The sequence below is a fragment of the Crocodylus siamensis genome, chromosome 4 (genome assembly GCF_052110815.1).
Source record: "Crocodylus siamensis isolate JL-2025a chromosome 4, ASM5211081v1, whole genome shotgun sequence".
Classification (NCBI taxonomy): Eukaryota; Metazoa; Chordata; order Crocodylia; family Crocodylidae; genus Crocodylus; species Crocodylus siamensis.
The window spans coordinates 201,813,690-201,835,744 of NC_143398.1; the positions used below are offsets into that span (position 1 = coordinate 201,813,690).

Genomic DNA, 22,055 nt, shown 5'->3' on the forward strand with positions numbered 1-22,055 from the left:
TCTTCTGGATTAGGGTCTACTTGGAGACAGTTTTAATTTGGATATGAAAGGTGTAGAGATATGTTTTCCAAGCTCCCGTGTGTGAAATAAACAAAAGATCAATGTCTCTGTTGCTTTTTGAAAACCCAGGTTTTTTATGACAGATTAGCCAAAGTTACCCGACGGTAACTGCTGGGGCTGTGCAGGATCCAGACCTCCAGACCCTGAGGAAATCATGGATTTGTTGTTTCATATGCACCACACAAGACTCTTTCTCTGGGGCATAAAAAGAAGACGAACGCACACATTTCTCTTATGACTGCAGTGATTTCATCTGATCTGGTCAGACTTTATTATGTAATAAGTGACAACAATCACAACAGGTCTCTAGTTAGAAACGTGATGGCTAATACAACATTTATCAGTATCAAGAACTCCAACTACCCGAGGGATCAGGACATGTTAGGCCTACTGAAAACTGCTTCAAGTATGACACAACCTCCTAAATAGTGCACTAAAGGGGGGGGGGATCTCATTGCCTCACCGTGGCATCTAGTGTAAAGAGCAAAATTCAGAGCTAGAAAGCAGAGGTTCTGGGTAATAGCTTCTTTTAATAAGTCATGGACAACACAATACCGCCATGGATTGCAGTAACTGTAATTTAATATATAGTTGTATTATCGTCCTTAATAATTCTGTCCCTTACCTTTACTTTGGCAAAGTGACTATCTAGACTACACCACTTTTAAGAAACATGGCAAACATTTAACATCAGATAAAGCTACCGTGCACTCACAATATTAGAAACCGACCGTTTTGGGAAAGGAGGAAGAGCGGGAAATGAAGCAACTTTTAGAAACACATTGGCGAGCAAGACAGATTTCCAAAAATACCCGACATCGACAACAGCTCACTTCTAGCTAAAAAAGACCAGATTGATTTCAAGTTCGAAGGGGGGGGGAGGAAAAAAATTGCATCTGGGGTCGTTGGGGGATGGAAAAACAAATAAAACCCAGACCTCCCCCCCCCGTGCATTTCCACCCCCGGCTCTAGTCTCCTTTATTTCCTTTCTCCTTGTTCATCTTTTTCATTTTCATTCTTCTGTTCTGAAACCAGATTTTGACCTGTCTTTCTGTGAGGTTTAAAATCCTAGCTACTTCGTAACGGCGGTCTCGGGTGAGGTACATGTTAAAGAGGAATTCCTTTTCCAGTTCCAGAGTTTGGTATTTTGTATAGGGACAACGCTTTTTCCTCGTTGAACGAGCGTGGATCCAGTTTGCTGCAGGGTTATCTGGAAAAAGGGAAGCGGGGGGGAGACGGCAGTGGGGTGGGGTGGGGTGGGGTAGAGTGGGGTGGGGTGGGGGGAGAGAGAGGTCGTTAAATTAATTTAACGAAGGATGGACTGTTTTCACAAGTTGGGGGGAATTATCATAAAAGCCTCGGTGCCCCAGTCTGTTTACTGTACAAACGATGTCTTGATGGTAGGTGGTTATGGGGAAGCCTTTATGGGTGCTTGTTGCTGCTGCGCTGGGGTAGGCGTCTAGACGTTTTTATAGGTTAGTAAAACTATCAGTTTTGCACATTGGAGCCTTACAGGTTTCGGCAATAAATCAAAGGGGGCGATTTCGTTCTTTTTTTTTTTTTTTTTTTTTACTTACTTGGGTCAAGTTGCTGCTGCTTCTCTTCCTTCAGCTCGCTGCTGGGGCTGGGGTTGTGGCTGCAGCCAGGAGGCTCCGCGCTGCTGCCGCTGCCTGCAGCCGCCTTCTCCCGGGGCTCCTGCAGGAAGGGGCTGCTCGTGTACTCGGGCGCACTGATCCCCTGGGACTCCCGGGCCGAGGAGCACTCAGTCCTTTTGGAAGAGGAGGAGGAGGAGGAGGAGGTGGTGGAGGACGAGGCAGCTGCCCCCGTCTCAGGCTTTATCCCGTAGTGGCGCCCGTTGGAGGAGCTGGCGCTGGAGCTGCTGGGGTAGCCCGGGAAGGGCTCTATCCAGGAGCGCACGTATCTGCCCGTGTCGCCTGCCCCTAACTGGGACTGGTGCGTGTAGGGGTGGTAGAGCCCTGTCATTGCCGCGGACGGCTGAGGATGCACCGTGGACCAGGAGGTGGAGAACACGGTGGATTTTGGTGCAAAGCTACAGGAGGCAAAATCTGAACTCTCTGCCACACCTGATGGCCTCGAGGTCGCACTGTGACCTCCCTGGGCGAATCTACTCCCGAAAACTTCTTCGCTGTCATGGCCTATGAGAGAATCGACATAATAGTTACTTATGGTGCCACTAGACGACATTTTTAGGCTCCCTCTTAGTCATAGAAAAGGTTACACTGTTAACTGTAGCTGATGCCCTCCCTGAGAACAATCGTAGTATTTTGCAGACTGCGAGCCTCAACCATTGGTTGCGGAGCCCACGTGATCATATTTACCAATACTGGGAGTAAATCAATCCGCTAAACTGGGGCTGCTGTGATTAAAAAAAAATCATCAGCAACAACAACACCGCCCAATTCTGGCGGCCCTGGGCGCGGGGCCCGGCGGGTCCTGCGCGCTCCCCGGGCCCGGCGCCTGCCCCGCGGGACCCGAGCGGGCGTGGCGCCCGGCGCGGGCCGCCGCGGACTATTTCTTCACCTCCTCTGAGTGATCCCTGCCATTCATTCGGAACCAGTGAGAGGCAGGGGGCTGGGAGCCGGCCGGCAGCCTCGGCTGTCGGATCCGGCTCCAGTCCGCTGAGAAACCCCTCCGGGAAACGGGGGGGAGGGGGGTCTTGCCTGCAAACACCACCGCAGCCAGAGCCGGCACTGAGTGCAGCGGCTGCTCGCCAGGCAGGGACATGTTACAGTAAAGCACTCTGTGGTGACTTCCATATTTCAGGGCAGGGGCTCGCCTTCTCTTCTCCCCCCTTCCCCCTGTTCAAATACAGCGTCCATTGAGGGGGGCTTTTTTCCTCGCCGAAGAGAGATGCCCATTGTGTTGTTTTAAAACAGGTGGAAGACCTCTGTAATGATTTTATGTCTTTCAATAAAAATTTTATGAGGTGTATTTGATTATAGATTAATGTGCCCCTAATAAAATGGACTGATGGAACAGCAAAGCCCGTGTCTCCCCGCACCGCTGACGTCTTGCTCAACACGCGCTCCTCTACTGGGGAGACTTCGGGGCTCCGGAGCTCAGCTATGGCCAAGCTCATTGTGGCGGGCACGCTGGTCCCTTCGCAGCTTGAGGAAGGGACCGTCGGCGACCGCTTTCCAAACGAAACCCCTGATAAGCCCAGCACAGATATCAATAAAACCGCAGCTGAGAACACCCCTGCGAGGTGAGCAGGCGAGACACGGCTCTCTGGCCAGAAAGTGTTTTGCTCTTTTGCAGCCTAACGCACAGCCGGCAGCTCCGCACACGTCCCTAACCAAGCAAAACACTTCTCGCCAGGGGCTCGCCCTCCTCCAAAAATAACGTGGCGAGGATAAATGTTGCTTAAGCCACTTTATTGACGTGAAATGCCTCGCTGGGATTTTCTGCTAGGCTTCTCCTCTCCCTGCCCCGAGAGAATATTTGGTGAGGATTTCCAGCTAAATTACCCAGGTCCGGCAGCACAGCTCCGTTCCTCAGACACTGAAGGTGGATGTATTGGGATCTGAAGAAAACGCACACAGTTAGTTCAGAGCCCACAGCGCAACTCGCTGAGAATATCACACAAAAGCACAGAGGAAAACATTTCCTACTCACTGGCTAGTGTAAGGAAGGGGCTGAAATTCCTGTTTATTTAGTGATTTATTGCTCTCTGAAGCTGGGTTTTTTGCGTTTTGGCTCTAAAATCTTCCTTCGCGTTCGCGTGCTCCGGCTTTATTTGCTCTCCACACGCAGTTTGTTTCGTGCTCAGGGATTGCACCTAATTATCCACAGAGATAAACTGAGCAGGCAGGCAGGTTCAAATGAACGTCTTCATCTACTAAGCGTTTGGTATGTAGCCATCTAATTATATCCCCACCACTGCAAATTCTGGCGTGATGTGTCGAGACCCCTTGAGTGAAAAGAAAAGAAAGGGATGTTGAACTACACGTAGCACTGAATCCGCTGAAGGTCCTTGTTTTTAGCGGGGGCATTTTCAAGTCAGGGTAAACACAGCACACGGAAGTACCCCCGGCTTTCTTTAGCCTCCAACCGCTTGTGCTCTGCTTTGAGGAAAGTACACCTATGTTTTACCCAGTGCTGCGAAGTGAGTGCTCTGTAGAGTATTTGTCTAACAGAAATCCCCGCGACAGCGAGCAAAATGTAATGTCACCATCTGCAGCCTGCCCCGTCTTCGTGGCATGGAGCAGGGGCGCCTTGGCAGGCTCTTGGATCTAATTTCTTGATTTTGAAACTGCCTGGGGAGAGGAGGGGTGTGTGTTGTTTAGGAGCTGGGTTGGGAGAGCAGGCTGTCTCCACACTGTTTTTTCCAGCACTGTTTGAAGGTGAAAGCATGTTCGAGCATTTGGACTTCAGTTGGGAGTCATGTTCATTTGCAAGGCATTTGCAGTTCTGCTTCGAATATCTGCCCCCTGCTCGCTCTGCAAGGTAAAGTGGCTGCTAATAATGGCTTTTTCCCAACACTTTACAGAAAGGGTTAAGAAGGGAGAACTTAATTATCCTGATGTGTGCTACTAACATGGAATTGCGGGAAATAAAACGACTTATCGAGCAAACAAAAATGGTGCTGGTTGACAGAAGTAGGGCTGGGGAGACTCACGCTCTCCTCCACGCGAAGTCGTGAGCTGAACCCCCCCCCCACACCCAGTGTTTTCTGCTTAAAAACACGCAATCCTGGCAGAGGTCGAGGGGACGGGGTTCCCCTCTGCAAGACTCTGAGACCCCAGAGATGGCCAAGATGTGAACTTTGGAACATTTATTTAGCCCTGGCTTTGGGTTTCGTATGTTGCATTTTCGAAGAAGCAACTGAGGACGAGAAATCAAACTCTACACGTTGTGAGCATACAAGGACTGTTATTTTTCAAATCAACATGCTAACGTCAAATAAAATGACACGCATATTGCTGACAACTTGTACGAGAGAGGTTTTTTTTTTATCACTTACCATATAGGAGTTGATTGGATGAGGATGTCCAGTTTAGGTCATAACATTTTAGTATCCTTTTTTTTTTTTTTTTTGCATTCACTTTTCAGACTGCGAAGGACTACACAACATTTGATCAATGAATCAGTTGTTTACAGTCACAATTATAAATGAATTAGATGTACATTATTTTCCACCCCCGGCCCACCCCCTTCCCCAAATACCAGACACACACAAAGAAAAATAACAAGAGAAAAGAAGCTACATCGACCCAAACAGCTGCTGGTAAAGAAGGGCCGGGAAACCAACCTGCATCTGCACTTTTAAACATTTGTAGAGAACCAAAGCAACCGCAGTAGTTTACAGAGTTTATTGCAATTATACATGCGAGTAGAACATGCACAAGAAGGACATATCGCTGTTGTATAATCACTACTATACCACATATGCACCACAAGAAAATGTCTACAATGGAGAAGGACTCAAGAATCCATTTGACGAAGGACAATGTCTAAGTTCATTCGAGAGGATAGTTACATTGTAATGTGCTTTGTTTTCCCCCCAAAGTTTTTTCTTCTTCTCTTAACGTACTGAATGTATTCAAAATGTTATGGCCCGTGTAATAGCCCCACATAAATACCATTTTGTTAGTAAAAACATGAAAAAGTCACATTGTTTGGATGTTCGACAGTTCCAATAAGTTAAGACCAAATGATAACGTTCAATAATAGTTACCCTGCATTACGATGAGAAAAAAATAAATTACACGTGCTAGGCTTTTTATATATATATGTGTATATATATATATATATACTCATCATAGTAATACATATTCACTTGCAGCACTAAAAGAAGGACAAAAAGTCACATTCTATCAGAAAAAAATGAAAAATGAAGGTTTGTTTTCTCCCCCCCCCTCCAAGTCACTCTTGCATTTAGCAACTGGTGGTGCAGTGCCCATTTCTCACTGGTTCAACCCCAGGTTTACGGTTTAAGAGAAGGTCAGATTAGCGGTCAGTTCTCGGATTCGGTTCTCCCTGCTCATCTTCTTGAGCTTCATTCTGCGGTTTTGAAACCAAATCTTGACCTGCCTGTCAGTGAGGTTTACGCTCTTACTGATCTCTAGGCGGCGCTCTCGAGTGAGATACATATTGAATAAGAACTCTTTTTCTAATTCCAGTGTTTGATGTTTAGTATAAGGACACCTCTTCTTTCTGCCACTCTTTGCAGTTAACCAATTGCTTGTTGGAGTATCAGACTTGATTTCCTCTATCAAAATCAAAGAAGAAGAAAAAAAAATCAAAAATACCTCAGGCTGTTAAAGTATACCCTTGGCCATGAACCCTCCTCCATAGAGTCTGGCAGATATGTTAAATGTTGGGATTAAACATTGCTAGTATGAGGTGTGCACACTGGAATAGATTTGTAATCGCTGCCAGACTCAGGTTAAATAGTTCAGATAACACGATGCACTCTCCTTTGGATTTTTCAGCCCTCTTTAAAAAAAAATCCATCTAAAGTTTTCAACTAGCATTTAACATCTGAACAATATTTAACCTGCCATCAATCCAATGCTTACATTTTAACGGGGCTAGGGTGTCCATGATAGTACTGGGCTTATAACACACTTGCTAAGAAAATCTCTCAATTAAAAAAGTATTAACACAATATATTTGGGATCAGCTTCCTCTCTGTCATATGTCGAATCACACAAACAGACGGAGAAGCAGGTAGGAGCAATTTTTTTCAGCTAAAATGATCACATCTGAAATCAACACCCTCAGCCACGGATATTTTTCTTTCATTTCCCTTTCAGATTTTTTTTTGCCATTGGAAAGAAATTGGTCCCAGATAAAACTGGACCTGGTTGGGTAAATATAAATGACATATATATACAAAATATATGCACATATTGGATAAAAATCGAACTAGAGGTTGCAAAGTACGTTTTCAGAAGGTATTTTCGCCCCGTTTTTTTTTAATACTTCACCACTTCCCGGTCGAAATTAAGGCTTTTGAGTCTTTATGAAAGGAAAATGCAATTAGGTAGCAACCTCTAGAAGCTCTTTAATACTTGTCAAAATAATGTTGCACTTTTTAAAGACCAAACACAGACTGTCGAAAGCACCACATTAAAATATTGCACTTTTCCACAACCAGAGAGCGGGCTCTTGCTTTCATTGCACATTTGTTTAAAACTTTATCCAGTTTTGCAGCACCCCTTTCCCCCAATTTTAATAGGACCATAATTAACTTGCAAAGCAATCAAACCACAATTAGGCTCAGTGAAAATATTCAAGCAAAATATTCCAAGAGAAAAGTTGCCTTGGTCGTATTTTACAACCTCCAGACCTGCTTTTTAATGGAATTTGGATGACTGAGACTGGAATACATTAAGGAGAATAAAATATCAATTCTGTGACTTCACAGAGGCTAGATGCATGCAAAGACATGGAGATATGAGCAAAACTCTTTTGTGCAGCATTTTCCCCTTCTAAAATCTTCAGAGACACACAGCACCTGCAGCCCGGTAGCTGCTTATCATTAAATGTTATGGCTGTAATGCTTGTTAGTATATTATACTGTGTTTTATGATGCTGGCGTGTTCGAGTTACACCACGTTACGGTCTAAACTGTACGATACCGACCTTTACTTTCCTTCTCTTGTACTTCTGGGCTGGACACAGAGCCCTCAGCCAGGCAGCTCCTTTCCTCTTGCAAAGTGGACTTTGGCTCTGGACTTTCCACTTGAGAGACTTTAGCTGAGTTGTCTTGGTTGTTCGGGTTTTCATTCATTTTCTTTTCCATCTGAAGTTGAGAAGATATCTGCGGTTTGGAGCTGCCGCGAGGGTTTAACTGTAACATTACAGTTGAACTCGTTTCAGGACTATTATTGTACTCTTGGGTTTTCCCACTGGCGTAGGTCTGGCTCAGTCTAAAATATCCTGGGACAGGAACCTCGGGATTTTCAATGGGACATGATTCAGAGACCAACCTCTGGTAGGAAGGGACTTCTGAAGAAATGAGTTTTGTTCTCTTATCAGAATACATGCAGCAATTGCTTTCTTCTTTAATATTTGTAGTAAAGGAACAAGTGGGCACCTGCTGTGTAACAGGTTGCTCTATTCGACAAGATCTGTTCGGATCTGTCCAACTGTCTACTTGAGGTATATAAGGATGTACATTCATACCCATATTTTGGTGATTAACTTCTCTTTTAGCCAGAGACGGTAGAAGTCCACAGGTTTGCATTCCATAAGTTCCAATGTCTGTGCTAGGTGGCATGTACATGCTGGCGCTGTTAGAATAAAAACTGTCACTTCTACAGGCACTGATCAAAGAATCTACTAAAAAAGTATTAGCAGCAGGAGAGCTGTTTGGAAAGGACATTTTGGGGAGGAATTTGAAGAAGAGAGATTGTGTCCTTTGTAGGCTGACATCTCTAGGAAAACATTCCCTGTGTAATTGTGGATGCCTCTGCACAACCACATGACAACCAAGCCAATGAGATTTGAAAATGGCCTTGAGCCGCTACCTCCCCGCGGGTCACGTGCTCCCCGGGACCGTGCCGGCTGCATCGCAAATGTGGTCAACAGCGACATCTAGAACGGCAGCGGGGAAGTGCTCCCTCCCTCCGTGCAGGAGCCTTGCAAAGCATCCCTGGCGCACTGCGCTGATTTAAAACAAGGGGCTTTATTTGTTTTATTTTTTATTATTATTATTACACACCGGGTGAGTCCGAATTCGCCGCCAGCCTGGCAGCTCGCTGTCCGTGGGTCCAAAGAGACGAGGAGGCTAGCACGAAACAGATCCTTGCAGCCATACAGCCACGGAAAAACAGTGGCATGTGCATAAGCAGACCCCCCCCAGACTTTTGTGCAAGGGTAAATGTCGGGTGCTTTCCTTTTTGCGCGGAAATAAGTGGCTTCTTCTGGCCGCACGAACGCCCATGACTTCAAGACCCTGTGCAGTTTCGTGCAGGAGACAATTATTTGCAAGCAATTTGTCCTGAGAGCAACCGCCCCTCCAGCTCACTGCTTGAGAAAGGAGCTTTCTCCCCCCTTTCCCTTCATACTCATAATCCTGATCACAAAAACCACACACCACCTTAAAAGTTTTAGACAACTGGATGTGCTGAAGCGTGTGCGAAATCCGAAGGTGTCATTTGGTTATTATGCAAAGAAAAATATGTTTTCCTTTTATGGATTTTGTAAAAGCATTGGTTCCTGACAAGTGCAAGGTACAAAAGGTTGTGGAATTTATTAATACATATTAAGAAGAATCAGGGCGATCAATAAAATTCTCATCTACATTCTTGGGCTACTTGGTAATTTTCTTGCTTCTGAAGCTTTTTAAAGAGTTATACCCTCTGTTGCCACACACGGGAAGATATTTTATTAACAAATCAATCGAGACTTTGTAAAGGATAAGATTAATAGTTAAGATTTAGCATAATGGCGTTCGCGTTATGAATTATTGAAAATTATACTATTGATTTTTTTCCTCGCTACTAACCAAGAAGGTCAATTTTTGTTTTAACACAAATCGTCAAATATTAAAAGCTATACTTTTGTCATCAGTTGAGTTTTATAGTTACACCAGATTCCTAAAATTATTTGACAATGCTCTCTCACTCTGCTTGGGCAAAAAAAAAAAAAAAAAAAATCACTTGTCCTAGATAGTGAAAGAACCATAAAGATAATTTCCTCTTCTGTAGTCTTCCTCATTTAAAAACATATAGAAAACTCCGAGTTTTATTACAACTGTTCAAGCAACTTCTTCTTTTTCTTTTTTTAGGAGAATGATAAATGCAGCTTGAATATTAAAAATAAATGACACAAGGCAACAGTAACTGCTTACTTAACAAAACAGACTTTTCTTGCCCGACACTTGGGACGTGTTTGGGACTTTCCCCCACACTTTACCACTGCTTGGACATCCCGGGCTCTTCCGCTAAGAATTGCAACGGAACAAACAGTTTACGCTTCTTATCTTTCTTTGTTGATTACTTTCAAACTCCCCCATTTCTGGTCTTAGGCTAAAGCTGTCAGGGACCTACACAGAGGCAAAGTGGACTTGTTGATAAATTTGGTTTCAGACTCATCTGGTCTTTTTATTTTGGGCCTTTGCAACATCCAAACACTTTTCTTTTTTCTTTTTGTTTGGTCTTTAAGAATATATCCAGCTATCTAAGAATAAGCAGCACGTGAAAAGGCGTCTAAACTGCGTCTCTGCCACAAAGCAGAGTTGCAGCTCGCATATCCCACCAACGGGAATTGGAATTTTATCCTAATTCCTGGCGTTTGAATGTTTCTCACTTTTCGCCCCACTTTACATTGTTGGAAACAATAACCCTATTTAAAATTTCGCTGTGGCAATGAGACAGACCTTTTAAAACCTTATCGCAGCTGTTCAAATACAACATCATTGTCAGGTTAAGAGCCAGTGTCTTTTACAGCTTCAGTCTAAAGCTTCTGTGTTACCGGAGAGTTTAAATATTACCTTCAGAATATTAGCTGCTTTAAAGATTTCTCTGCCGCCTGCTCCCTGCCTGCCTCCTTGCCTCACCCCACAGGTCTGAACGCCCTTGAAAAGCTAGAATAGAAAGGGGGATTTTTTTTTCTTTAAAAAAACCAAGATATTTGAGATCATGATCAGAGCCATTGCTAAGATTTGTCTGAGCTCAGGAGCCAGCTGCCGTGGAGTTCACGATTCTCCCTGCTTGAGGACTGTATTTTTCCCCCTGCTTTCTAGCAATTTCCTCTTTTTCAACAACACCCCAGACAACCCACAGAGTTTAAAGAAACAAAATACTATTTTCCTTGAAGCAGTTTAAGACTTGACTGTTAAATCTAATCAGGAATTTTATGCCCATCAAATGGTCTTTCATAATCTTTATTTACACTTTTAGAAGAGTCTCCCAGAAATATCCCAACTGAAGTATTATCTATCTCAGAGGTTTGCTGTGGATTTTGCCCAATGGTGAAGTTAAAACAATAACCTAGTGCTTAACTGCTCTGTGCTGCAGCGTCTGGTCTATTTAATGAGCTGACTCGCTGGCTCCTAATTATATGTACCGTTTCCTTGATTTTAAATGAAAATAGGAATTCCTTCCATACCTATAGGTAACTCAGATTATCATTTAAAAAAAAAATTAATTTAGGAACGTCCAAAAGCTCCTTCAGAACCTTTGATCGTAATAAATCACGACTTTTTAAAAACCGGACATGAAGGAGGACAGGATTTTGGGAGGAAGGAAAAAAAGGAACCTTAAGAAAGTTTAAGTCTGATGTTCATAGAAGTTGAATAAACATGGCATAGTCTTTGGGGAAATGGTGCCTTAGACTTTAAGTATTTAATGTCACTGTCCCTTTAAATCATATTAAGATGGAATAAAGTAATTAACATTAATAAATAAATCAATATTGTGCAATTAATGAGATATACACTCTACATTAATATAAAGGTTTTGCTCTCAAAGCCCCAATTTTTTTCAAAGGAGAGGAGGAGGATCCACAAAAGAGCCCATGTATATCTAAATGACTATTCGTAATAAAATAGACGATGACATTACACTTTTCTGCCTTAATAAATGTTAGGAATAAAAACTTGAGATTAAAAAATATCGCGGGGAAGTTGGATTTTCATTCCTTTTCCCTCCTCCGCCCTATTCCCGGGGACAGGATTCTGCCACTCGGGGCTTCATACAGATCTAACCGCAATTTGCAGTGTTCGTGATTCCTTTTTGAAGGGGGATGGGGTAGGGTACGGAAATAAGATGGATATTTTGCAGATGCATGCATCAGTTAAAGAAATATTGCAAGAAATAGCTGGCTTTAAAATAGCCAGAAATCCAGGAAGTGTTTAGGAATATTACTTTAATGTAGTCGTTTCCGCATTGTATTGAGGAAGCCTTTCAAAATATGAACGGTATATTTTATCTCTCGATACTATATTGCAGTGCGATTGAAGAACCGTTTTATATGGGGGTGGGGGGGCGGAAATTAACCACAATCTCCTGACCTTTCTTTTTTTAATAATGCAATTGTCACTGTGTCCTGCTTCGCGTCTGTCCCGGTTCAGAAAAAGAAGCAACTTCTTAGCTGTTTCTATTCTTCGGGTTTTTTAAAAGCCATCCGGGTGCCTTTCTGGATTTCCGACTTACTGGGGCTGATAAAGCAAACCTCCTTTATGAGCCCGGAGCTGGTAAAGAGCACCTTCGCCTTTCCGGCGGGGTAGCCTCTATATTTGCAGCGTGTGAGCACACAGCAAAGCGTCGCCCCTATTTCCAAAATATCCCCACACGGTTCCAACCTTCCCCTATTGTCTATGCATATCTCTTTGTGCCCAGACGTGCAAAGCTCAGGGTCTACTTGCCGGGTCTGGGATTCTAGCTGCAAACCGGCCCAGACGCCCCCGTCTAGCCCCTGAGCATGGGTCCTTCAAGTGCATGTTTATCTTTGTAGGGTTTCCTGGCTGACTTCGCCTTTCACCAGAAATCCGCGGCTCCCTCCTCGCTCTCCCGCAGGACCAGCTCCACGGAAATTTGGAAAGAGCGGGCAGCCTTTATTTTTTGTTAAGCGCAGAGGCTCTCTCTAGCCCCCGCACCACCACGTTTACACGATGACTCCAAGGAGAACAAAGCAGCAGTCCAATCAACTAATTATTTGATCGACAGCATCTCTGCCTGCAGTGCCACTTCCATTCCTCCCGGAGGGCCGGTGAAGGAGGGCAAAGCGCTAAGGAGAAGCCCAAGAGGTGCAGGGAGCAGGCGAGATCTGAAAGCCACCAACCCACCCACCCGTGGCCACGCGAGCTCCTCTGGCAACGGAGGTGCCCATCTCGCGGGCGGACTTCTTTAGGGGGGAGGCTGTGGTCTGGCTTCTGTTAAAACGCGCTACCTTCCGCTCCTAAGCCCCCCAGGCTTGCAGGAGCGGCTGGGCCGATCTATTCCAGACGGGAAGGCTATTTCTAGGAAACTGTTAACAATGAACTTCTGCAAAAACCCACCCTCGCAGACACAGTGCCACCAAATTCTTTGCCGGGGTCGGGTTTTTTAAAATGCGGAATAGGACTGATCACTCATTACCTAGTCCGAGGGGACTGCTGCAAACAAGCAGAGAAAAAGCTGCCCCTGCTCTTTGGTGGTAGCACGCAAAGTGTGCCTTTGGAGAAATGAAATAGAAATCCGCTGGAGGATCTCCAGGAAATGCAGCGGGTTAGCTTGAATTTCCAAACATCTGCATTCCTTTTGCCTGATCTCAATAGTATTTCTAAGGGGAGAGGTTTCTATATACCAGTGCCCTGGCAAGGTGAGGTTCGGATATTAAAATAGCTGCCCTGCCGTTTCGTCCTGGTTTCCCCCTAAATAGGCACATCCAGAATCAAAAACCCGGCTTCTGCTCAAATAAAATGCATCTCTAAAACAATGCTATCTCCACGTTGACATCTCTTCAACAAAAGACTTGCAATAACCGCTTAAAGATGGGCTGTGCAAAAGAAACGCAGGTTTTGATAGGATTCTTGTTCTCTGGGTTTTAAGGCTTTACTAAAAGGAACAAACAGATTTTGGCTCTAGTGAACGAATTCTGACTTCGACGGATTTTCCCCCTTCGGATTATGGGATTTTTTAGAGCTCGGATGCATTACAAAAGATTACGACCCCCCAAAATTCTGGTCATGTGGCATATTTCTCGAGCACGTCACGGCTCCGGGTTATTTGTTTAATAAATCTTTTTGATGCTTTATTTTCTCATTTCGAAAGCCCTGAAATCTTATCTTTACTTATACATTAGATATTTTATGAGGAGTGGGATTATTATTAGGAGGAAAATATACTTGAGCATCAGGACTACAGAGCGCTTTACGGAACGTGAGCGCGCCCTCCTGTGGAACTTGGCGACAAAGCACAAGGGGATTTATTTCTCTTCGGCTTTATTTTCAATTTGGATGCATCTAGGTACCTGGAAATAATGGATTTCTCTCTTTCTTTGTCTTCTGACTTTCTGTCTTTTGTCTTGTCTATTTACCTTACTTTCCTTCTTTTAAAATAGCACTTGCAAAAGGCTATGCCTGTAAAAATCCTCACCGGCTCTATTAGCCTGCTCGTTTTTGTGATCACATCTTTGTGATGCCTTAGTTTTACAGGAAAAAAGTCATGGGCTCGGATCAGTTATTAAATGCACGGTACGGACATACAACCAACAACAAAAATAGTCGGAGTCCCTGGAATAAGATCCGGAAGAGCTCTGAGAATTTAGTTATAATGTGAAGCCAAGAGTGTTTAGTGGCTGCCTACAACTGCGTGTATTTCTAGGATATTTCCTGATAAAATATATTTGTAACGGAGCTAGCTGGAAATATCATTTTTCCTTGAAAAAAACCTCCTGGTCTCTTATATTCCCCGGTGCTAATTCGAGTATTTTAGACCCTGGGGGTTTAATAAAGCAAGAAAAGGTTTTAATGTATTTTCTGGGAGCAAGAATCGGGCAGGAAAATCAGAACTATATGGACATAACTAACCGAGTAGATGGGGGGAAATGTGCTAACTTGACGTGGCGGGAAAATATTCACAATGACAGTTGGCATTGTCTTTGCGTGCTGCATCTGCTAATATGGGTAGCTATGCAGTAAGAAGTGTGCGCGTGTGTGTGCGCGCGCGCGTGTGGTGTGCGTGTGGTGTGGGTGTGTGTGCATGGGAGAGAGGGAGACAGAGAGATGGAGAGAGAGTGGGTGGTGGTTGAAAATAACAGAGGAACCTTAAGGCGCCTAATTATTCAGAAAGGTTAAAGGTGATGACCTTGACATTTTGGAAGTTCAAAGGCAGACACTTATGTTTTTCTTGCTAAAGAGTTTCAATTTTTATTTTTACTGATCCTTCCCTGCGATTTCATCTTTGGGGAGGGGGGTGTTAATTTGGGGGCTTTTTTGACTTATTCGCCTACTTTTGCCTTTACTGGAAGCCAAGTGTAATGAGACCCACTTGGTTTCATTCAAAAAAGCCAAATTCTTTTCTCACTCCTTTCCTTTATTGCACATTGCGGAAATCTCTTTTTCCCCCACCAGAAGGTGTATAATATAACCCAATTAAGCTGTTTAGATCCTCGGCTTTTATGGTGTTGTCTAGACAGTTCAAGGTTTTGTAAACAGCTTAGCCAGGTCACGCAACATAAAGTGAGGAGAGACCTCCACCGAACCCTTTTACTTTAAGCATAAAGACGAGGCCAGTTCTTTTTTAGGGAGCTAGCCTCATTTTTGCGGTTAAAAAATAGGATACTCTCGTCGACTGGTAAAAACGGTCTTTCAAATATTTACTCTCGTTTCCCTAAACTTAAAGAAAAGAACAGCTACAAATATTTCTGGCTGCCTGTGGCTGGAAATGCTCAGGGTCCTCGTGCTGACCTAACCCTCACTAACAAGGAAGCCTTCGTCTGAGCTTTGGGTCTTGGGCTTCTCAGAAGTCTGACCTGTTAAAAAGGCTTTTTTCGTTATTTATAGGAATTATGGCACCATCAGAAGTGATGGGCTGCAGACAGCCATGTTTGATCTGCCTTCCACTTCAGGGCTATCCCTGAGGGCTACACATAGCTAAAAACACAAGAGTCAGAGCTCCAAACTAAGGTCAATTTTAAATCCGTTGAAAATAATTTGACTTGGCTTCCTCCATTTTTATTTAATGGAACTTGTCTCTAGCCCGGTGAACGCTATCAACCTTCAGAGACTGAAATCCATACAGTGCACGGAAGATGTAACCTGAACTTTACTAGAAACCCTTTATTCACATGAAAAAGACAGTGGCTCATGCGTTTATATGACAATAGAAACATATATATATATATATATTTATATAGATTTATATCGAATGTACATTTACCGTCTTTTAAATAAACTGCATTCATTTAAAGGGAGAAAAGGGTTATCCTAACTGAAACCAACAACAGAAAATATCCCCAAACTCACTTGTTTTTTAAAGCAAAAACTACCAGACACACTGCAGGTCCATTGGTGTCACTCACTATGAGAAAGAGAAAGAGACAGAGAGAGAAAGCGGGAGGGGGGAAGAGAGACAGAGAGAGAGAGAGGAGAGGAAGGAAAAAAAAATACACCTTTGGCGATCAACATTTTAGAATGGACTTTTTGGATTTACCCTAGGTTCCCCTTAGCAGGATTGTGCTCCGCCAAGCCCCCGAAATCTCCAGTGGACATGATTGTTGGAAGGAACCAGAGTTGAACATGAAAAGGAAACTTTGAGTTCCGCAGGGTGGATGTGTCATGGAAACCCATTTACTTTTGCGTTCAAATGGCAGCTTGGCTAGAGAGGCAGAGGTTTTCTTTTCTTGTTATTTTTCTCTCTTTTTTCCCCCCTTTCTGATTTCTGTTAAAACAAGGGATTCCCAGTGAAATATTGGAGTCGATCTCTGTTCAGTTTCTTTTCTTTCATCCTTCGATTCTGGAACCAGATTTTGACTTGCCGGTCGGTGAGGTTCAGCATTCTGGACAGCTGCAGTCTCTTCTCTTTGTTTATGTACACGTTGAAGAAAAACTCCCGTTCCAGTTCTCGTATCTGGTATTTGGTGTAGGGGCATCTCTTTTTCCTTGAGCGCTGAGGAACTGCTGGAAATCAGGAGAGAAGAAAATGAGTGGTGCTGGTCTAGGAGACACTTTAAGCTCACAGCAGGCTAGAGTCTGTGACAGTAACCCACCGCCTACAGAGCCAGCACCCTAGCAGCCCAGAAAATATTCAGGGAGCCTGGATTCTCTGGGTGACTTTGCCAAACGGGAAAATACCCAGTGCTCTTTCTTCCGAAGAGCCCGTTCGAGCAGTTCCGGGGGATCCTTTAAAGTGGGCTGGAAATAGTCCAAGTTTCCCCGACTGCTGCCCCCAAGAAAGGAAGACACTGCGCTCTACCACGAAGGGGCAGACGCTGGGAAATCTCTCTGGCCCCCCTTCCCCCATCCCCCGCCAAAATCAAGGATTTAACAACAATTAATATCCTCCTCCAAGAATACCTTAAGCCCACCTAAATTGGTTTCCTATCGTAAACACGCTTTACAACGGGCAAGGAAATCTTATAGGATATATAAAATCCTTTGGATGCTTATAAAATGGCACATAAAATGCGGCTTGACAAAGTGCTGGCCCTGCGCTCTTGCCCCCAGCTTCCTCCTGGTACCTACCTGAACTGTTGCTCTTCTCTGCAACAGCCTCGCCAGAAGGGGACTCGGCGCTGTTTGCTGGTGTCACTTTCTTCTCCTGGCTGGAAGGTGTTTTACTGCAAGTGCTGCTCTGAGCCTTCAGGTCGCTCTTGTCGCCGTCCCCCTCGGGCTCGGACTGGGGCTGGTACGGAGGGCCAGGGGCCGGCTCGTAAAACTGGTCAAAGCCTTGCGGAAGGATCCCGTTCCTCCCCACCGAGCTGTAGAAGTTGGAGGCAGCGCCGGAGGGTCCGTGGTGATTGCACACAGGGTCCGTTTTGAATAACATTTCCGTCCTCCTGTTCGCGGGCTGCAGAAAGTCTCTGTGCATCACCTCCTCGGCGGAGTAATAGGGAGCATAACTGCCCCTGTACTGCCATTTGCTGCGCTCTAATCCGTATTCCCTGAATGCCATTTCCCGCACAGGTTGCACATGAGGTAAATTAGAAGAATAAGGGAAAGTCATTTGACAGGAAGACGACTGCGACAAGAACGAGGGCTTCGTGGAGAAATCCGAAGGGGAGACGTAATAAGCACACCCCGGCAGATACATGTTGGCTGCACTGTGGCTGCAGTCCTCAAACTCGGTCATGTCTCCCCGTTGGCGGTGGCAGGCGACCGGGAGACTTCAGTGCATTGAACAAGATCCATCTATTGCACAAGAGGCTTTGGACAGGATCAACTAAGAAAAAATCCCCACCGTGTGCTGACGTGCAATTCATCTTGATTGATTCTAGTGGTAATTATGTCACGTGACGCAATGTAGAAATGTCCTTATATCTATATCAGCCCTTCGGAAAGCCTCCCAAGATCTCTCCAAAGAGCCTCCCGGCACCGAGAGATGAGCCAAGCGCTCGCGCCGACCTCCCGGGGGGCTTCCCCCCGTTCCGGCCCGGGCGGGCGGCACAGGCGTAGGTAGAGCAGCCCGTCACCTGGAGGCAGCCCCCGGCCGCCAGCCCGCGGCGTCCCCTCGGCCGCCGCCCGCCCGCGCCCCTGGCGCCGCAGCCCCGCTCCCCCGGCGGGAGCCCAGCAGAGCCCCCCCGGGGGGCAAGGGGAGCCGGGCGCCGCGGGCTGGGCGCTCCCGACCGGAGCTCGCCGCGCTGTCATGTGATAACCCCGATGCGAGGGAGCGGGCACCGCTTGTTGCTGCCCGCGCAGCTCATTAGGGCTGGGAGCGAGGCCAAGGCAGCGACTGCCCAATTTACATAAGCTCCGCGCCCGGGGCCCCGCGGGCTGCGCAGGGCACGCACGGCACCGCCTGCCCCCGGTGCCAGCCCCGAGCGGGGCGGGGGCACGGGCACGGGCACGGATCGCCCCCTGTGCGCGGGCTCGCGGGGGCGCCCGTCGGCGGGGGAGACGCGCCGGGCAAAGTCACCTCTGTCCGCAGCCGCCAGGGCCAGGCGGGGGCAGCGCACCCAGAGCCCAGCCCCCGCCCTTCCCAGACGGCATCTGCCAGGGAGCAGCCCGGGCTCGGGCCCTTGGCTCGCAGGCGGCACCAGCCCGGCGCTGCGGGCCCGCCAGTCCCTGCCGCAGCCCTGCGCAGCCCCCGCCGCGCTCGGCCCTGCCCCGGGCCGCCGGGCGCCCTGGCCGAGCCCTCGAAGGGCGGCTCCGCCCGGCAGGCCGCAGGCGGCTGACCCGCGGGCAGCGGGCTCCGGGGACCCCGCACGAGGGCGGGGGGCACTGCAAGGGGCAGGGGGCCGCAGCAGCGCGCGGGGGAGCGCCCGCGCCCGGCTGCGCGCCGCCTCCGCACTGCGGCACCCGCACTGACGCGCGCCTCGCCTGCGGGCTGCGCCCAGCTGCGGCAGGAGGAAGGTCGAGGCAGGGAATGCGGATCCTCCATGCCCCGCGCCACAACAACCCCCCCATGCCCCCAAATCTCTGGATCTGCCCAGACCGTGCAAGACTCAGCCCGAGCTCCGCATCCCCCCGGTGCCAGGCCGCCGGCCCCGAGCCCCGCACGCAAGCCTCCTGCCCCAGGCCTCGCCTGTCCGCCGCCAGCACCGCCTCCAGCCGCCTGGTCCCTGCGCCGCATCCCGCCCGTCCGGACCCGGGCCCGTCCCCAGCCCCCGTCCCCGTCCCCGTCCCCGTCCCCCTCCTCCTGGGGCTGCCCAGCCCGGCCGATTTGTGCTGCAGCTTCTAAAAAGGCTTCTGCGCAGCTAAAATGGCTCCTGTGTCACTTACCCCTGCGCCTGCAAACCCTCCTGCCGCGGTGCCCCCCGGGGTCGCCCGCGGGCTGCGGCGGGACCGCGGTCCGGGGCACCTGGGCAGCTGCATGTTCTGCCCCCTTGAGCCCCCTCAGGCAGCTCAAGCCGGCGCCCTGCGCCTCCCTTTCGATGCACGAGCCCCAGCAGCCCTGCAGCATTGGCGGAGGCGTCCGCCACTTCCAAACCATTCAAGTTCAAAGACATGGCGGCGGTTTGCTAACCCGAAAACGGCTCTTTTCCGAAAGAAACCCTGGGAAAGGCAGCCCGGGTCGGGCAGCGCCGCCAGTGCCCCGCGCCGGGGGCAGAGAGGCGGGCGAGCCCGTCGCTGCCAAGGCACCTCCATCCCGGGGAGGCTCCTCGTCCGGCTCCGAGCGCCCGACTCCGCTCCCGCTCCGCAGGTCGCACCGCAGCACCACGCACATGCCTCCCACGAACCCATCCAGGCGATACTTTACCGTTAGGTGTCTTGGAGCATCTGCAGTCGATGCCTCGAATTAGCCAGTATTCTAGTCCCAGTGACATTTCCAAGAGCCCTCGGTGAAAATCAGGACGACTCGCATAACATTCGCATTTAAAAATATCCCCAGTCCGGCCGGAGAAGATGCGGTATTTTTGTGCCACCCAAGATAAGACACTAACTTGACCTTAACTTTGTTATGGCGCCCCTAGTATCTGGAGAACGTGAACAGACACTGTCTGGCAGCTCTCGTAAAAACTGACTGGAGAAGAGATTCTGAGTCATTTCATTTATTGCCGCTACAGTTCTGCAAGAAAGCTTTTCCTGCCTGCCAAACTTTAATTATTTATGCTCTTTTAGGAATCACAAAAGCACCCAGAGCCATCTCGAACAATCAGAGTTGCGGTTCCAGCCTTATCAAATTGGCAGGAGGAGAAAAAAAAACAAAAAAAACCCAACCAAACCCGCCCCTGCTCAGCTTATTGCCCTGAGATTGCGGTCCCAGCGCAAAGCTGTTTATGTTTGACTGGAGCAGTGGATCTGCCTGGCTCGCGGGGCTGCAGATATGTCGCATTTTGTGCTTATTGGCACATCCACACTCACCCACAGCCCAATGGGTAGGGAAGGGGATGCACGGAGAGAAGGATCCATTCCCACTTGTTTGTCTGATACAGACAGATTGAGCCCAGATGGATTTGTGGAGCCAGCTCTCGGGTCTATACACACAAATACACACACGTATCCGAATGCACCTAGACAAAGTGTGGTGTGTATATCTGTGCAAGCTACATGCATGATTGTGTACATAGCTATGGATGCTCACGCACACACAGCGATGGTAGGCGCTCCAGCTGAGACCTTAGGTGCATGTAGGGAATTCTTCGCTGTGGGGCGTGTGTGTGTGTGTGTGTGTTCACAACATGTATGTATATTGGTATGCTCGCCCGTACCTACACACAGAGCCACACCAGCCTCTTTAGAGTTGAGGTTGCAGCTGATCGGTATATATCCCATATACAATCCTATAAACAGTATACAGCCTCTGACACGGTATTTTAGGTCCTACATGTTGTGTTCGTGTTTTTCTCCCCCCATACATCTCAAGCCGTTGAAGAGTCGCAGGAAGAGAACAACGGGCAGCCCCCCAGCCTCACAAAGAAGCTTTCCACCCGCCATCCTTCCCAAGATTTGATATTAGAAAATGAAGACGTGAAATGGCTGCCTAACGCGCAGCTACGAGGGGAAGGTGGAAAATACAGTATGTCGAGTCCATTTTTGCTGGAGGGTGGGGAAGGGAGCCGCAGCCAGTGGGGCGAGCTGCAAGGAAGCTTTCAGGATTCCCCCCCTGGATGTTATCAAGCGGATCCCATCTATTTTTAATGACCACAGTGCTAGGAGAAAGGGCTTTTATGATTATTGTTATGTTTCAGTTTGCATCAGCTCCCCACCGCTCATCTTCCAAGGGGCATTTCTACAGTTGTCCCCTTGTGTTTGTTCCCTGCGGGATTTCTGTGGGTCAGCGCGGTTCTCCGCTCTATCTTTGCCCGTATGCAATGCGGGATCATGGCAATGTGGGAAGGAGGGAGATACTGATCGAAATGGGCCAACTCTCGTTCGTTACACCGGAAAATCCCATGGACAATTCTCCCCTTCCCTCCTCTGGAGCCATCCATTAAAAACCCACTGGCTTATTTACAAAATAACCCGCACCAATACTGCAAACCAGCTGTAACGAGTGTCCCCCCTATTCCTGCCAAAACACGAGTGAAATCTGATGGCTGGACCCGAGCAAGGTTCAGCTTTATCTCTTTTTTAAATAAGATTTTGGCTGAAGCTGCCGCTTCCTCCCTCCAGACCCTAGTTTCGTTTGGAAAGGCAGCTTCTTCGTGCTGTTCCTTCTCATTTTTATCCATGTTAATAAACCCTCAAGAACCACATTTAAGTCTATTTCGTCCCAGCAAAAAACAATACAAACAAACAAAAAAACCCCCAGCCCCCCTCCTCACCCCCCGAAAAAAATCCACAGGGCAAAACGCAGCCTTTTGTCACCTTCAATTATTACTCTAATTGTTAAGGAAAAGTGAGCCAAGATTGCGCGGGTAGGAAAAGCCACTGCGCTAAAGCAGATTTACATGGAAATCACAGTCCATCGATATGTTCAATCAGATCTAAAAGTCCA

General features: G+C 47.4%; 4 protein-coding genes across 6 annotated transcripts in view; all 4 read right to left on the reverse strand.

Moving 5' to 3' along the window:
• The window catches only part of HOXD3 (homeobox D3), a 64,604-nt gene extending 44,591 nt beyond the window's left edge, over nt 1-20,013 (reverse strand). The window contains exon 1 of the mRNA XM_090045397.1: nt 19,875-20,013. The gene's annotated coding sequence lies outside the window, so the exon portion shown is untranslated. The remainder of the gene's footprint in view (nt 1-19,874) is intronic.
• Nucleotides 308-20,007, reverse strand: HOXD9 (homeobox D9). 2 transcript variants are annotated; one of them, XM_090045409.1, is made up of 3 exons: nt 19,875-20,007; nt 1,638-2,216; nt 308-1,270 (listed from the first exon to the last, which is right to left on the reverse strand). In XM_090045409.1, the coding sequence occupies exons 1-3, from the start codon at nt 19,939-19,941 to the stop codon at nt 1,029-1,031; spliced, it is 888 nt and encodes a 295-aa protein (XP_089901535.1). In that variant the 5' UTR covers nt 19,942-20,007; the 3' UTR covers nt 308-1,028. The 2 variants fall into 2 exon arrangements, with proteins under 2 accessions (XP_089901535.1, XP_089901534.1); XM_090045408.1 differs by lacking the exon at nt 19,875-20,007 and adding an exon at nt 19,397-19,868.
• HOXD10 (homeobox D10) lies at nt 5,378-14,933 on the reverse strand. Its single transcript, XM_090045410.1, has 2 exons — nt 7,672-14,933; nt 5,378-6,292 (listed from the first exon to the last, which is right to left on the reverse strand). The coding sequence occupies exons 1-2, from the start codon at nt 8,411-8,413 to the stop codon at nt 6,015-6,017; spliced, it is 1,020 nt and encodes a 339-aa protein (XP_089901536.1). The 5' UTR covers nt 8,414-14,933; the 3' UTR covers nt 5,378-6,014.
• Nucleotides 15,797-18,330, reverse strand: HOXD11 (homeobox D11). Of its 2 annotated transcripts, none has more exons than XM_090045413.1 (2): nt 17,201-18,330; nt 15,797-16,633 (listed from the first exon to the last, which is right to left on the reverse strand). In XM_090045413.1, exons 1-2 carry the CDS (start codon nt 17,805-17,807, stop codon nt 16,401-16,403), a joined length of 840 nt encoding a protein of 279 aa, XP_089901539.1. In that variant the 5' UTR covers nt 17,808-18,330; the 3' UTR covers nt 15,797-16,400. The 2 variants fall into 2 exon arrangements, with proteins under 2 accessions (XP_089901539.1, XP_089901538.1); XM_090045412.1 differs by having other exon boundaries at nt 15,812-16,636; nt 17,201-17,866.
• Nucleotides 20,014-22,055: the final 2,042 nt, after the last annotated feature.

Bases quoted from the DNA above. Each gene is read 5' to 3' on its own strand.
- HOXD9 (XM_090045408.1), bottom strand. From the start codon at position 19,607: ATGGTTTGGAAGTGGCGGACGCCTCCGCCAATGCTGCAGGGCTGCTGG. The intron at 2,217-19,396 runs GTAAGTGACACA...ATTCTCTCATAG, and splicing joins GAGGGTTTGCAGGCGCAGGG to GCCATGACAGCGAAGAAGTT. The intron at 1,271-1,637 runs GTAAGTAAAAAA...CCCTTTTTCCAG, and splicing joins GCAGCAGCAACTTGACCCAA to ATAACCCTGCAGCAAACTGG.
- HOXD10 (XM_090045410.1), bottom strand. From the start codon at position 8,413: ATGTCCTTTCCAAACAGCTCTCCTGCTGCTAATACTTTTTTAGTAGAT. The intron at 6,293-7,671 runs GTCGGTATCGTA...TGATTTTGATAG, and splicing joins ACAAGAGAAGGAAAGTAAAG to AGGAAATCAAGTCTGATACT.
- HOXD11 (XM_090045412.1), bottom strand. From the start codon at position 17,807: ATGACCGAGTTTGAGGACTGCAGCCACAGTGCAGCCAACATGTATCTG. The intron at 16,637-17,200 runs GTAGGTACCAGG...CCTGATTTCCAG, and splicing joins AGAGAAGAGCAACAGTTCAG to CAGTTCCTCAGCGCTCAAGG.